This window comes from Trichomycterus rosablanca, chromosome 7, assembly GCF_030014385.1.
Source record: "Trichomycterus rosablanca isolate fTriRos1 chromosome 7, fTriRos1.hap1, whole genome shotgun sequence".
Lineage (NCBI taxonomy): Eukaryota > Metazoa > Chordata > Actinopteri > Siluriformes > Trichomycteridae > Trichomycterus > Trichomycterus rosablanca.
The window spans coordinates 8,102,892-8,120,000 of record NC_085994.1 but is presented as its reverse complement, the minus strand read 5'-3'; the positions used below and the strand labels follow the sequence as shown (position 1 = coordinate 8,120,000).

The 17,109-nt window shown below is 36.6% G+C and overlaps 1 protein-coding gene across 1 annotated transcript; it reads right to left on the bottom strand.

Annotated features, from left to right (window-relative positions):
* Positions 1-2,966: 2,966 nt before the first annotated feature.
* On the bottom strand, positions 2,967-16,277 carry tspan36 (tetraspanin 36). The gene is made up of 7 exons (XM_062998918.1): positions 16,113-16,277; positions 8,944-9,135; positions 7,224-7,298; positions 7,035-7,130; positions 6,794-6,940; positions 6,597-6,680; positions 2,967-4,992 (listed from the first exon to the last, which is right to left on the bottom strand). Exons 1-7 carry the CDS (start codon positions 16,170-16,172, stop codon positions 4,918-4,920), a joined length of 729 nt encoding a protein of 242 aa, XP_062854988.1. The 5' UTR covers positions 16,173-16,277; the 3' UTR covers positions 2,967-4,917.
* Positions 16,278-17,109: the final 832 nt, after the last annotated feature.

The window sequence follows — 17,109 nt, the reverse complement described above, 5'->3', positions numbered from 1 at the left end:
TCTTTATGTTAACATACTTTTCTTTATCCACTGTTGCCTTACAGCAAGAAAGTCCTGAGTTTAATTCCCAGATAGGGTCTGGTTCCTTTCATTGTGGAGTTTGCATGTTCTCCCTGTGTCTACGTTGGTTTCCTCCAGGAGCTCCGGTTTCCTCCCACAGTCCAAAGACATTGCAGTCAGGTTAATTGGACATACTGAAATTGCCCTAGGTGTAGGTATATGTGTGTGTGCTGTACAGGGTATCTCCTGCTTTGCACCCAAGATTTCAAGGTGGCACACCATGACTAGGTTAAAACAGTTACTATAAAATAATGACAAAATAAGTATTTACACTTGCTCACAACACAATGATAAAAGAAACAGTAGACATAGATCTCTTCACTTTTTTCTGAAATATAGTTCTACTTGTGATGGTAAAATAGACAAAGAATGAATTAATGACTTTTTCCACTAGACAAAATTATGAAGACAGCATCTGAGATAACGTTCAGTTTTGTAACAATGTGTTGTGTTATCATTCTCTAAATAAATCATCGTGATAATTTTTAACCAGTTCTCTCTGCCAAAATAGCCTATGCAGTAAGATGTGTTAATACAAACATAGACTTCATTGACAAACATATCCCAACAGTAGATTTATGACTTTTCATTTCTGTGATTTATGAATTGACAATGGTTAAAAGATCCTTCTGAATTTTAGGATCCTCTGCTAAAACCCTATTAATCTGAAAGAATAAAGGCTAAAAAATTTAATCATTTTCAGACTGAGTTGGTTCCCCCTCAGTACCCCATTATTATAGGTGTTGGGTTACTGGTTCCAGGGGCTGCAGAGGAGGAATAAATAAATGAAGAGCAAGATGAGTATGCTTTCTTTGGGACTGACCTGCGAAAAAAAAAGACCTGTAAAAAACCTGTGAAAACAGTGAGAACTGTTACCAGGCTGAGATTTAAGAAGATAGAAGCTAGTCTATGGCAGAGGAGAGTAGATCACATTAATTGCCTGCAGTTGTATTTTATGTACTAAATGTGTCCACATGTGAACAGTCACAAAGTCAAATAATCCTAATCAAATGTCTGCTTCAATAAAGAAATATTTAGAAATGAAATGACCATTTCAGGTAGTTACATTATTGTTTATGAATTTACTTTGCATGTTTTCCATAATGCACGTATGCTACAAACCTATCACCAATCTAGTTCTTCCCCTGCTTGATACAGACACATGTCACTGGTCTCTTTTTCTGTTGTTTTTTATAGATTGGACTAACAAATTTCATTCGAAACAAACTGCAAATTTTACACTTTGATGCAGAGAGAGTTTGGTGTGAGTTATTAAAAACTTGTAAATGTAAATGTTACACAAAATAGTGTAAAGGAATTGTGTTCTCAGACTAATGAGCAGGGAGTAGTGTAGTGTAGTGGACACTTGACCATGAGCTTAAGACATCCTATGCTAAACCCACAAATATAAGTTTGTGCAAATTTAGTCAAAAAAAAAAAAACCACCCAGATATCTATTTTAGAAATGTCAATGCCATGGCCATGTCTTTATAGACCTCATTTTGTGCATTTTGTGCAAAGGGGCACAGACATGCTGAACCCTCACTAAATGGTTGCCACAAATTCATACACAATACTATTGATTTTTTTTACATCAGTTATCAAAGGCTGTAGCTGAAATGAACAAATCAGAAGAGGTGTTAACATACTTTTGGCCATATAGATTATATAAAATAATTTAAAAAATATATACCTTCAACGTACACGTAAAAAAAGCTGGGTGTTCTAAAATAATGTGGAAAATTAATCTCCACATTACATTCAAAATCAGGCTAAAGCTTATTGGAATCGTTTTTGCGCGGCCCCTGCTGGCCATATTTCGTATAACAACAAGCAGCATGTTCGTTTGTTTTATTAGGATTAGGAAGTCATGTTTTAAACTCTTTGGTTACATTCAAGACAGAAACGGTAGTTACTCGTTACACAAGGTTCATCAGTTCACACATTTTAACGTCATACACAGTCATGGACAATTTTGTATCTCCACTTCACCTCACTTGCACGTCTTTGGACTGTGGGAGGAAACCGGAGCTCCCACAGGAAACCCACACACAGGGAGAACATGCAATCTCCACCTAGAAAGGACCCGGACCGCCCCACCTGGGGATGGAATCCAGGACCTTTTTGCTGTGAGGCGACAATGCTACCCACTAAGCCCCACTTGTGTATGTAAATGTTACACAAAATGAGTCAAGTTTTACACAAAATGGTGTAAAGGAAATGTGCTCTCAGACCAATGATTTATGAATAGGAAGTACACTATACGACCAATAGTGCATGGACACTTGACCATGAGCTTTAGACATACTATGCTAAACCCACAAATATAAAATTTGTGCACAATCACCCCAGATAATAATAAGACACTGGATTTCTTCACATCAAAAAATCATCAAGCCTCGTCTTCATAAACCTCATTTTGTGCAAAGGGGCACAGACATGCTGAACCCTCACTAAATGGTTGCCACAAATTCATACACAATATTATAGTTTTTTTTAAAACCAGTTATCAAAGGCTGTAGCTGAAATGGACAAATTAGAAGAGGTGTTAACATGTATCGCCATATCGATTATATAAAACAATTAAAACAAAAGTGGTTAACTTGTTTTCCTCCAATGTACATGCTAAAAAGAGCTGGGTGTTCCAAAATAATGTGGTAAATTCATCTACACATTACATTCAAAATCAGATTAAAGTTTATTGGAATTAGCTCGTGTTTGTAACACTTGCTGGCCATATTGTACATAACAATGTAAAGCATGTCAGTGCATTGATTTAGCTTCGGCTGATGATGAGCACATATTATTCATATAATCACCAAAACAAATCTAAGAATAGATAAAAGCAATTGTGAAATTTGCATGTAGCATGTTAAGTGAGAACCAAGAACAAACAGACCAAAACATTTAAGAATGAAATATTTTATCTTTATTTAATTTCATTCCAGGAAATTAATGATCTGTAAACAAAATAATCAGCCTAGGTCTAAGGTCAAATCTGCATATGTCTACATAAGTAACCACATTATACTCAACGTTTCTAAATAAACACATGATGATTAGGGCAAGCCAAGTAATAAAACAATAAAATAAAGTGAGCTTTCAGTTTTATGCTCTGTGGTTGCAAAATGTACAAACCATTTAACCCAACTTTCAACTAAAACACTCGCGAATATAATCTTTTTTCTGCACTAACCGCAGTGAAACTGCACCCTTTAGGAGTTTTAAAAGCATTTTTGGCTAACTTACACATGTAGCACAAGAATAGCACAGCATTTTTTTTTATTGTATTTATGCATTTTCTCCCATTTTTCTCCCATTGTCAATTTGTCCTCCGCTGCTGGGGGATCCCTGATTGCAGTCGAGGTGGGTATATTGCTACTCACGCCTTCATCGACCCGTGTGCAGCCCTTAGCGGAACCCTTTTTTACCTATGCACTCTGCACAGGCACCTCTCTATCTGCTTTACACAACTGTCCTTACACAGTGTTTGAAGACCCCACCCAGAGAGTCCAGTCATACCACCCTGCAGGCACCGCCAATTATGCCCGCTAGATGGTGACAAGCCGACCAGTGGCGACACCGAGTATCGAACCGAGGAGTTCAGAATCTCAGCACTGGTGTGCTAGCGGAATATCCTGCTACGCCACCTGAGTTCATGCACAGCAATTAATTTAAATTGCAAATATTACAATAAGACCTGAACTCCTTAAATAATCAACTTATGATACTTGATAATGCACTAATTTGACATACTATCTGGTACAGTAACAGACCGTTTGGAATGCAGCTGAAATCAGGAATAGTTTTTTGGATAAGAGCGTCTGCCAAATTTCCACAATTTCCTTTCGGGGATTAATAAAGTACTCAATCAATCAATCAATCAATCAAATACCACAAAGAAAACTGTATTTTAACTGCAGTCACAAACAACACACATGTGGCAATACAATTTGACACTATTAAATAAATCCTACCATACAAGTATTTATCCATAACATGCAAGTAACAGCTAAACACAGTTCTTTCTTCTTAATGATTGAATGATTTATTTTAAATAAATAAATAATAATTAATAGTCAGTTAATATGTAAAAATAATGAAATTTGATGTTCAGATTTTATTGAATTCCTAATTGTGTATCTATTTGTCAAAGCAAAAGTACTGCGCTACCTCAGCTAAAGAAATGTGATAGCAGATGTTTTAGGGCTGCTTAAGTGTATATACTTCAGAAAGTATTTAAAAATGTTCTGCACAAGCAAAATCTGTCCATATTAATTCAACATATCAAACATTACACCTATTTCCTCTTTATACTTTATTAAATCATGAACTTCAAAAAACATATTATGGCATATGGTAAACAAACTTCTATTTTTTAATTGCTTAACAACAGGATTTAAAATAATTGACAGAATATATCAGTGCATCTCAGTTGGCTCTAAACTTGGCTTAGTTTTGATATTGACCTTAAATCAAAGTTTAACTAGATATCAAAGTGCAACATACAGCATAAATACAGCATAGTACAGAACTGGATATATATAAACCTATAAATCCTACCCAGCTAATGGTTACAGAAAAAGCTCCAAGATGTCAGGATAGTTATCAATAAAATCAATTAAAATCAAATGAAAGTAGAAAATTTTAAGGCACAATAATCAAGTGTTGACAATTTTCGATCTCACACAACTTTGATTTTTGAATTTTCATCTTTTCATGCAAAAATACATTAAAACAAAACAACAGTAGGCATGTGGGTGACAGGTGGGTGACATTTCTCATTAATAGTAAGGTGGTTAGGATTTGCTGCAAACCTTATATGAAGCAACATAGTAAACATCTTTACTGCACCCATCATGCATACAGCGGCTGGTAGTCATTTCTGGAGCTTCTGCAGGCGATCACGCAAACACTGAACATGCCAAAAATCTGTAGAGAAAATAAGGAAATTAAATAGACATAATGAATAATTTATTTTTCCTAATAGCATTACATAAATTAAAGGTGGCATCTACTCCATTGAGGAAAATTTAGCAGTAAAACTACGAAAACCATTTAAAGTATTTTTTTTAACTACTTAACCCCACAATGCTGGTCATTTAGCATTGTCATGTTTGCTTTTAAGAAATGCAGAGCCCTCGAGGCTGTGTCTACATCGTGACTGTCAGGAAGAATGTGAACAAAACAAGGAATCCAGCCAGCCTGGATCTGTATTTATCAGGTGTTATTTAATCAGTCTTGCTTTACAAACTGTGTTTCTGTGTGTTTCTCAGCTATTTTCACCTTCTTTATAGCAGTTAGAACAACAGACAGCGTACCAGCAAAGTGGCTGGATGGTTTTACAGATTGTGAGTAAGCTTGTTATTAAGCTTACTTTAAATTTAGTACTATAATAACCTTAAGTCTTAGATTAGGTTAGTAACATCTAAAAGTTACTTTAAGGTAATGTTACTGACAAGGTTATGATAGCATATTTTTTTACTAATAATTAAATCACTGATATTACGGTGATGTACAGCGAGAATGAGATATCACCAAGAAATTTTACAAAGACTCTATATCAACAGCATTAGAAGTGTACTATTTTAGTACTTATTTAATACTATGCACAGTAAAAATCCACTGGTCAACAACGTCTACAAATGTATTTTCTGGATTCATCTGAAAATGGACTGATCTACCATGGGAATGTGTAATGCGATTTTAAACATCAACCTTTCAGCTTGTTTATGAACATAATAAATGCCAATTTGCTTGGATGAAAGATAAATCAAATCATTAAACTTGCTATGAGAATAAAGCGCAAAGAGTCAGGGTTTATCATGTGATGGGGTGGATTAATGCTCATGGCATAAGTAAGTTTTACATCTGTTGGAGCATAATTTTGGTTAACAGACATGGACACTTTTTTTAGCAACATATGCTGCCGTGTCTTTATAGGGACACTTACTTTAACTGATTAAGTAGCATCTTTAGTTCACAAACAATTATTTAATGTTGACAAAATGAAAATAATAAAACTGTGATACTCATGCTCCTGTTCCATTTTTTTCTTTAAAAAAAAACTACAAACCTTAATGTAAAAAAGTTAAGACAGAATGCTAATACAAACATTAAACACAGTACAAACACACCTTATTTTTTTTTACCTTATTTTAGTTTTTTTTAATTACCCACAGCCATTCCAAATTGCCAGAAACAAATGTAAAAAGTTGGGACAGTAGCAGGTTTACCACTGTAGTACATCGCTAAAAATATGATGATGCAACCCGGGAATTAGACATTACATTTGAGCTTACTTTAATATCTGGCCTGCTATTTGAGACAGCAGCTCAACATATGGTGTTTTAAATTGAATATTAAGGAATTTTCACATAGGTAAAGATTTAGAGATGTTCTCATGTCATATGGCACATTAAGAAAACAACTAAACTCATATTATTGTATTTGGTTTATTATTTTAATGATGTTTCATTAGAATTTTACTTATTTTTAATGTAGTACACTAGGAAATAACATGCAGGTCAACATACCTTTATGAGAGCAAATCCCAAGACAACCAACATAGAATAACTCAACACGTCTTGCAGCAGGCGCTCCAGTTTAGCTTCACATCCCTTTTTTAATGTGAGAATTAAGAACAGATGTGAATGAGCAAAACATACAACAATACCGTAACAGTTTATAATAGTTAGATGTTTATCCTCTGTGCTGTTAAAGCAGTGTTTACTTGTGTATTCAGCAGCTCTGGATGGTTAATCTCTCCAGTGCATGTGGTGTTTTCTTTGCAGCAAGAACTGGGAACTGAGTTGTTATGAGAACTAAACCAAGTTGTATTTTTCCAGTCTGTGTAGTTGTGCACGCCGCAACACTTCAACTGCAAAAAGCAAGTACACAGAAATGCAGGACATCAGTGAAAAGAAGGAAACATGAACACTATTTTCATGAACTTAAAAATAACATTTGCTAACCTGAGACTGCAAGTAATTCACTGCATTGGTTTCAGGGCTATCGGCTTTGTACTTCTTAAAAACTTCAAACATTGACTTCTCCAAATCTCCTTTAATCTGTAAACATATGATTACACATGACATGCATAATTACAACCAAAAATCTGCCTTTTGACATGATTTTGAAAACTGCTATTGAGCAGAACTCACCCTGCCCCTGTAGATGAAGCCACACACAAACGCAGCGACTTCAGCAGCAAAGATCAGTAAAATAACCATGAAGAACTGTATGCAAAACAAAACCAATATAGAATGTTACCATCTACAGTTGGTAAAGTGAAACTGGAATGCTAGAAGCTTGTCACAAAAAAGTGGTGGATGAACACTTAATAAAATGTTTTGACTAACTAAAAATGACAAAAATGTATAGACATGGGTTTTATGAGGAACAGAATATGTGTTAGCTGAGACAATGCTTAACTGATTACCTTCCCTCTGTATCACATTCACATCTAACACATACCCCCTAATGTTTCCTGTTTTGTATTAGAGATAGTTGTCATGTCAGTTACTTTTGAACTGGACTTTCCCTTTGTGCCAACAATGAATACCTGCTTCATAAACATTTTGTCCTAAACTTGGGACATAATCATCTTTTAATCCAGGCAAGTTTACTGAGCATAATGTAATTTTTTACTAAGGGCTCAGTAAAACAAGGAATGTATTTGTAATGTATAATGTAGTTGTTTCTGGTACCAGAAACATCAAAACCATTTATTTATTTATTAGGATTTTAACGTCATGTTTTACACACTTTGGTTACATTCATAACAGGACAGGTTATATATATAGGACTGGATATACAAGATTCATCAGTTTAAGTTTATTTTTTGTTAATGTCTAACTTAGTCACAGCCAATTTTGTGTCTCCAATTCACCTCACTTACATGTATTTGTACTGTGGGAGGAAACCGAAGCTACCGGAGGAAACTCACGCAGACACGGGGAGAACATGCAAACTCCACAAAGACAGGACCTGATCTACCTGGGAATTAAACCTAGGACTTTCCTGCTGTGAGGCAACAGTGCTACTCACCAAAGCCAAAAATTTTGATTTGCAATTCTAAAGTCACAATAATCTGGGACAGTTGTAGTTCTATACATGATAGCCTTTGCTGATGATGCCTTTCAGTCAATTTTACCCAAGAGCTTAATGTAAGATATTTCAAAACAACATGAGAGAATAGTCAAAGTATCAGCAAATCAGCAAACAGCATCAGCAAAATTGATTAGTGGTCACAACTTATTGACAGGGTTAGATGGCACTTTCCAAAGTTTCCAGCTTTAATGATAATTGTGCGAAAATTGTACTTGTAAGTTGTAATGTGAGTTTTCCAAAGCTAAAATTCACAGTGTTACCACCAACCTAAAACCTTAATACCATGCATAACAAAGAATAACTTGGTATAAGGATCACATTGGCTAGATGTCCATGCAAAAAAAAAAACAAATTTAACTTTAACCCACAATGTCTACTGCCAACTGTTAAGTAAAGAACACTTAATAGTTTTTAGTTTGTGTGGATGTGTAACTGCAAACAAATATAATTTTGTTAAAAAATTACAGTACCAAGTGCAATTTTATCTGATTATATATGATATTCTGTTTTTTCCTTGGACACCCACAACTATTAGATTTAAACATCTTGAATCGTAAATAAACACCATCAGTAAATGGCCCAAAATCCCACTATAAGTGATGGATATGACCAATCCATACCATTTCATATGTTTTAAGACAAAGTAAAGCTGTTCTGTAGCCATTGGTGACCCTATTCCTAATAAGCTCATTAAACATATAGTTTCCCATATTTCAATATTCCTATCCTCTCACACTTACTATATTTTTTGCTGTTAAGGCACATACTTACAATGCCTAGTCCAATTTTTGACTCCCTCAGAGTTGCACAGCAGCCAACTATGCCAATAAAGAACAAGACGACAGCCACAGCAATGATGATCACTGCAGGGATGAAGACGTACTGGTCAACCTTAAACTCATTAAGGTTCTTGTAGCTGTGTATGACATAGGAGCCGACGTAGGCAAGTGCCACTCCAGCCACCTAAAGAAGAAGACATATTAACAAATTAAACCTTTGATCACTCCTAATAAATACCATGTCACACTGTTCAAATCCTCATAACTTTAGATTAATCAAACAATTAATACATTTAAAATATTAAAGAAAGTTTACCCACACTTGCAAAGGACATGTAGGTAACGCTTCTTTGGGTTTTTCTGGTTCAACAATATGCATACAATTTATATAATAATTTATATTTACTTTATCCCCTTTAAGAAGGCTATTTGAAAAATTACATTTAACCAGATTTAGCTATTTCAAAAACTTTTTTGTACTACTGAGATATGCAGTTGCAAGTTTAATAATCAACCTCACATCTTATAATTTGAGGTTGTGTTAAAAAGGATAATCCTTCACACTTCTTTACACCTTTTTATTGTAGAAGTTCCACTGACAGCAGAACAAACACAGAGCAATTACTGCCACTATCATGCTTAACATACTTTCAGTCACTGCAGCCAAATAAGTGAATTTTAAAGATCTGTACAGAGCTCAGCAAACTTTACTATATAGACACAAAGTCACCAGGCCCCCCAGCTTTTAATCTTACATGTGTGGATCAAGTGGTTCACTCAGAAACCACATGATCTGTACAGCAAGTCTAAATCCTTAGTCACGGGATCATGAATAAACATATTTCTTTCCAACAGTAATCTGGTCTTGAACCTGAGATGTAAGCCTGAAGTCACAAAGGCTAAAGCACATGCAAAATGTTAACATTGCTCAAAGTTTAAAATATTTTAAGAACAAATAAAACCAGAGGCAAACTTGCTGACATTAAAAGATTGCCAAGATCTGTTTGTAACAAACTTCTGCTTTAACTGATTGAGAAAAGATTATGCTGGTTCTGCCTCAGTAAAATACTCTTTATGTATCCCAGTTTTCCTTTTAATAAACCTTAAAGACTTTGATAAAGTCAATAGTTTTATTATTAGAAGATTAATAATGTAATGGTTTGTGAGTTCAGTGCTAAAATATTAAAAATAATAATTTTTACACAGTTGTTCCAACAGTAGGTACCATGTCAAACTGGTTTTGTAAGCTGCTGCTAATGTACCAGACGATTAAATATTTAACAGCTATACTAAAATACTACTTTTGTCTAAAGTCTATACTGTTGTATTACAGTCACAATCAGTATGAATGTTAATGTTGCCATTTTTTCTCGTTACTTTACAACTTTATCAACATTTAATTTACTATTAAAATTTCATTTAATTTCTCCTACAAATTTTATAATGTTTTTAATTACAACTTTTCTCTCACAATAGTATACATTTATTCCTAGAAGTGTCTTTATTCTCCTAGTACAAGGAGAATTCTCAAACTAACCTTATTCTCAAAATAATACAATTGTTAACTAAAATATTAAATTCAATATATTTTACATTTACATTTTCAGCATTTAGCAGATGCCTTTATCCAAAGCGACTTATAGTACTGTGACAGTATACAGTCTGAGCAATTGAGGGTTAAGGGCCTTGCTCAAGGGCCCAACAGCGACAACCTGGCAGTGGTGGGGTTTAAACCAGCGACCTTCTGATTACTAGTTCAGTACCTTAACCACTAGGCTACAACTGCCTTCAGCCTTAATCACTGGGTTCAGGTGTTTCAGTAACACTCACTGCTAACATCATTATTATGTTTGATCGGGGTTGTGGTGGAACAGGCTTCTACAGACAGGACAGGACTGGACACCAATCCCCCAGTCACCCCTCAACCTCAGATAGCCCTGACACGAGGGATTTGAACCGTGGATCTTAGCAGTAGTGGGTTAATGTAAAGTACCACCGAATTGGCTTCATATCCATGGTGTGTTACTGCACCATGTAATATTGCAGAATCATTCCTAAAATGTAAAGTTATTTAAACATCATCAAAATTAAGTTTATGCTGATTTAAAGTTTGATAAAACAGTCTTTTTTTATTCAACAGTCTGTCTTTATGCTTAAAGAAGTGAAAAATATTTTTAAAAGGCAGATTTTATTAACAAAAAAAAATAAATCTGACTTTTTCATGAAACCATTATTGCGAAACGGGAATAATGTTTTTGGTTCTGTTTATGTCAGTGGGAAAAAGAACCGGCTTCATTTTACAGTTTCAAAAACTGATCATACAATCAAATAACAAAGAAAGAACTGAAATAAATGGGGGTGGGCGCCAAGGTGGAGCAGCGGGATGTTCTGCTGGCACACCACTGCTGGGATTCTGCTACCAGTTGGCAGACACAATTTGCAGTGCATGCTGAAGACAAAACTGACAATTAGTCTGCTGCGTGGGAAAAGACCAGACCAAAAAGGGCATGGGGTCTTCAACACTGTGTAAGCACCCTGGTTAGTAGCTTGTAGGAACACGGAGATTGGTGCATGACTCTCCGTGTGTGAGACTGGCCTCACACGCAAAACCATCAAAGTATGGGCAAATAGGAACGGGTTGGTGGACTGTGCACTGGCATGCTTCTCTGGAGTGCACATGGTCACATCAGCACCATAGAAAACCTTGATAAAGAATGTGTATTGGGGCTGAGAACACCTGAAACTGTACAGAAACTGAAAACAACTAGACTATAGACTACCATTTCTTGTATTGGTTATCAGTTTGTGAAACTGTAAAACAAAGCTATTTCTTGTTTTTTCCCCAATGACAAAAACAGTACCAAAAACGAGAAATGGCCCATTTTCCTGTTTAAAATAAAAAGCAAATGAGCATTCTCATGCCACTCACATGGTCAAGACTGCCAGTTTCTGCAACAGAAAAACATATTTGCATCATCACTGACTCACCGATGCTTAACTGTGAGAATAGTATTCTTCTGCTCATAAGCTTTGCCTTTTTATGTGCTGGACAATCACATTCACATGGCCAAACAGTTCCAGTTTTGATTTGACACTTCATATACTCCATATAATTGTAACCTGAATCCACAACTGATATATTCCAGTTTACCCTTTCTGTCTCTTGGTCAAGAGTGCTGTGTATTGACTAGCCACCACATCCTTGGTTGTTAAATAATGTTTTTATGGTTACCACTGACACATTTGTTCCAGTATTAATCAGGTCATCCTGCAAGTATTTTGCAGTACACAGGATTTTAATGTTTTTAAATTGTCCTGGTGAGACTGCTTAAGCCTCCAAATGAAATCTTTGGCTTTCTCCCTAATCCTGGCAGGTTTGCTAAAATTTGGCACTTCCAGACAACGCTCCCAGTGGTGTCTAGGAATGTTTAAAGTTTTAGAACTCTTATGATATCTATTGCTCCTTTGGTGCAATAAAATACTTTGCACTATATAAGCAAAGTACTGAAACATCTCTCACAATAATTTATAACAGGTGTAATAAAAAACTAAACTAAACAAAAGAAATTATATGCTTCTAATTATGCAGCAACAGTTTAGGGAAGGTCATCTTCCTATTCGTGCAATACTGTGCACCTGTGCACAAAATAAGAAGTAAAAAGACAAGAAAAAAAGCTTGGTTTAAAGAAACTCCAGAGGTCTACACAGAGCCTCACTTAACAGCTTTGAAATAAACTGGAAGCTGGGACAGTTGTGGCCTAGTAGGGCTGGACGATATGGCTAAAATTTATATCACAATACAACTCCTAATTTCAGTCGATACAACATAATTCCGATATCAATATGAATAATAGAAATGTCAGAAAAAAAAATTCTATTGAACGGCCCTTTAAAATGATATAAAGGAACCGACTCGCGCTTCTGGGAGTCGTTATATATATATACGGCTCTTTAAAAGGAACCAAGCAAAAAGATCCGACTCCCCATATCAGAATTCACTGCAGCAGTTTCCCAGACTCAGTAACGGATGTTATTTAAAATGTAGCGTATTACGCCGCTCAGGTGGCGCAGCGGTAAAAACACGCGCTGCAACCAGAGCTGGATGTCGAAAGAGCATCGTTTCGAATCCAGCTCTGCCTTCACCGGTCGAAAGGCTGGGCAGCTATATGAACAACAAATTGGCCTGTTGTTCAGGTGGTGGGGGGGCGGGACTTTAGACCGGAGGGGATACTCTCTCAGGAATGGGGCAGTGGCGCCCTCTGCTGGCTGGGGGCGCCTGCATGGAGACGGGAGGGGGTGCGGCGGAGTGTGTGATCCTCCGTGCACAGTACTCTGACGCGCTCCACTCGTCAAGTGTGGGTGATAAGACGGTCGATTGGCTGTGCACGTATCGGAGGAGGCGTGGACTGGTTTTTATTTGAATGTAAACATTTTCAAACAAAAGAGCTCAACCAGGATAAAAAATATAAAAAGTGCTTAAGAGTTGCTGCAGAATTTGCTACAGCAGGTGTTGTGCTTAAAGAATACAGAAAAAAAGAGTCTAGTTTTTCCTCTCATCAACTATTTCGTCTGCTTCTTTTTTAACTGTGGATGCTCGTTCACTCACAGCTGTTGAACTTATTTTGCCGCTAATATCCACCGTGTTGTAGGTAGCGTAGCGTAATCAGAGCAGTAACGCTGAGCACTGGCTTCGTGTCTGTGGCGTACGTCATTACGCACTGTGGCAAACGTCATCACGCACTGATGTAATGTATATCGATCGATTTTGAAACCATATCACCGTTTTTGAAACATTTTCTATCGCGATGTAAATCGATATTGAATTATTGTCCAGCACTACCTAGTGGTCACAGTACTGGACTAGTAATCCAAAGGTTGCTGGTTCAAACCCCACCACTGCCAGATTGCCACTGTTGGGCCCTTGAGCAGGGCCCATAACCCCAGGCAATATACTGTCACAGTACTGTAAGTCACTTTGGTACTGTAAGTCTGCTAATTGCTGAAAATGTAAAATGTAAACTAAGGTTTTCTTGACCAACATCAGTGCCCAGCCAAGCCATACAAATGCTCTTTTGATTGAATGGGAGCAAATAACAAATTCCCACAGATATACTTCAAAGCTTTGTGAGAGGCCTCTTTAAAAGAGTGGCTGCTGTTGAAATATATGTTGAATACCATTTGTTTTTTAAATGGGATGTCCAACAAGCTCATGGTCAGGTGTCCAAACACGTTTGACCATAGAGTGAATCTCCTCTCTCAGCTTTATGTAGGTGTTGAATAATTTTGACAGGAAAGTATTAACAGAATATCCAGCCACTCTTGAATCTACATTATTTATTTTCTTTTATCACTTGCTTTAGCATTTAACTGATAGAGGCCTAATGTAAAGCAAAATCTGGCTCTACAGAAACGTTTACAGATATACACTGCCTGGCCAAAAAAAAAAGGTCACACACTCTAATATTTGGTTGGACCGCCTTTAGCTTTGATTACGGCACGCATTTACTGTGTCATCGTTTCCACAAGCTTCTGCAATGTCACAACATTTATTTCTGTCCAGAGTTGCATTAATTTTTCCCCAAGATCTTGTATTGATGATGGGAGATTTGGACCACTGCACAAAGTCTTCTCCAGCACATCCCAAAGATTCTCAATGGGGTTCAGGTCTGGACTCCATTCAGGTGGCCAATACATGTGTGAAAATGATGTCTCATGCTCTTTTACAATTTGAGCCCGATGAATCCTGGCATTGTGATCTTGGAATATGCCCGTGCCATCAGGGAAGAAAAAATCCATTGATGGAATAACCTGGTGGTTCAGTATATTCAGGTAGTCAGCTGACCTCATTTTTTGGGCACATAACATTGCTGAACCTAGACCTGACCAACTGCAGCAACCCCAGATCATAGAACTGCCCCCACAGGCTTGTACGGTAGGCACTAGGCATGATGGGTGCATCACTTCAGCCGCCTCTCTCCTTACTCTGATGTGCCCATCACTCTGGAACAGGGTAAATCTGGACTCATCAGACCACATGACCTTCTTCCATTGCTCCAGAGTCCAATCTTTATGCTCCCTAGCAAATTGAAGCCGTTTTTGCCGGTTAGCCTCACTGAAAGGTGATTTTCTTAAGGCTACACAGCTGTTTAGTCCCAATCCCTTGAGTTCCCTTCACATTGTGCGTGTGGAAATGCTCTTACTTTCACTATTAAACATATTCCTGAGTTCTACTGGAGTTTTTCTACCATCTGATTTCACCAAGCGTTTAAGTGATCGTCGATCACAATCATTCAAGAATTTTTTCTGACCACATTTCTTCCTGGAAGATGATGTTTCCCCACTGTCCTTCCACTTTTTAATAATGCGTTGGACAGTTCTTAACCCGATTTTAGTAGTTTCAGCTTCTCCTTAGATGTTTTCTCTGCTTGATGCATGCCAATAATTTGACCCTTCTGAAACAGATTAACATCTTTTCCACGACCACAGGATGTGTCTTTCCACATGGTTGTTTAACAAATGAGAGGCTACTCACTGCATCAGTTAGGGTTAAATAACTTGTTGCCAACTGAAACATAATCACCCATGCAGTAATTATCCAATGGGAGGCTCATACCTATTTGCTTAGTTAAATCCAGGTGGTGACCTTTTTTTTTTTGGCCAGGCAGTGTGTTAATCCTTATTATCTTTGGGGGGTTGAACATTACCAATTGTAACTTTGTGTAAACAGTTACTCTAAAACTCAGTATGTACGTGTTAGGACTTATGGTGCCAGACTGAGGCTAAATAACAATAAAAATAAAATAAGTAAAATGTTAATTTACATATTAAACAGGAAACGTCAGGGTTTCTCGGAAATAAACACGGTGTTACCAAATTCTCCGTGTATTTGTCTTAATAAACTATTTATATATTTAAGCATGGCGTCATTAAGGTTCAGTAAAAACTGCTGCATGTTTTTAATGTTATGGTGTATTTTTGCTGAATCACTGACCCGCCTGGTTCACAAACAAACACTCAGCGATATTATATTTTGGTATGATAAAGGAAGTTGTTATATAATTACACACTTATTGTATCGGACCAGGTAATAATTTTATAATAATCATTTAAGGCTGAATGATGACGCACATTACAAACAGGTACGTTTACATAAAAACTCACCCAAAATATTAAACTGAGAAAGAGGAGAACAGTCTTGGATGTTACGATCCCACAGTCCATGTCTGCTGTCGTTATTAAATAAATCTAACACTCAGTTTTAACTTCTGTAAAAACACAACACAGTGTTATCGCAGCTCGTTCAACCTGAACCACACAATCAAACCGCACATGCGCTGAAGCGATCAGTCCTGTGATCTACACGTCATACACACGCGCGTGCGCGCCGGTGTCGAGAGCGCCCACTACCAAACCTGTGCAGAACAGATGATGGTCGTTCCCATACGGTGGCCGAGAAGTGCAAAACAAATTAACATTTTAGAAAACAAAATTACAAAAAACAAAAAAAAATCAAATTTACAAAAAAAACAAAAACTAATTTACAAGAGGTGAAACACTTTTACATATGCCGAAACAAATTTACAAGAGGTGAAACACTTTTACATATGCCGAAACAAATTTACAAGAGGTGAAACACTTTTACATATGCCGAAACAAATTTACAAGAGGTGAAACACTTTTACATATGCCGAAACAAATTTACAAGAGGTGAAACACTTTTACATATGCCGAAACAAATTTACAAACGGGCAGATCTGACGGAAAGGGTAGGGACAATACACCAGAAGTGCGTGTTGCTTACCTGCTGTCACTCAAACTGTTTCTCGGTGGTGAAGTGAACATAATTTGTGATGGGAATTATAAAACTGCACTTATAAAAAATATAACGGGTCATTACACTGTCATGATAACATTATCAAAATGTTTTATTTAGGGTGTTTACCATTTATTATTTTCATTCTTTATTATAATAAGTCAGAACCATATTTTAGGCAAAACATCGCAGTCTGCCCACTGCGCTACTTATACAGCGGTGTATTAAACAGGTTATGCTGCTATAACCAGCGCACACACACCGTTACTAAGAATAAAAGTGAATACTACTTAATATAATAACCAAATGCTTTCTAATTCCCATGGTAGCAGCAGTTTCCTGTAT

Coding starts and splice junctions, on each gene's coding strand:
- tspan36 (XM_062998918.1), bottom strand. CDS start 16,172: ATGGACTGTGGGATCGTAACATCCAAGACTGTTCTCCTCTTTCTCAGT. Junction 7,299..8,943: donor CAAAAATTGGACTAGGCATT/GTAAGTATGTGC, acceptor TTTTGCATACAG/TTCTTCATGGTTATTTTACT. Junction 7,131..7,223: donor GCTTCATCTACAGGGGCAGG/GTGAGTTCTGCT, acceptor ATATGTTTACAG/ATTAAAGGAGATTTGGAGAA.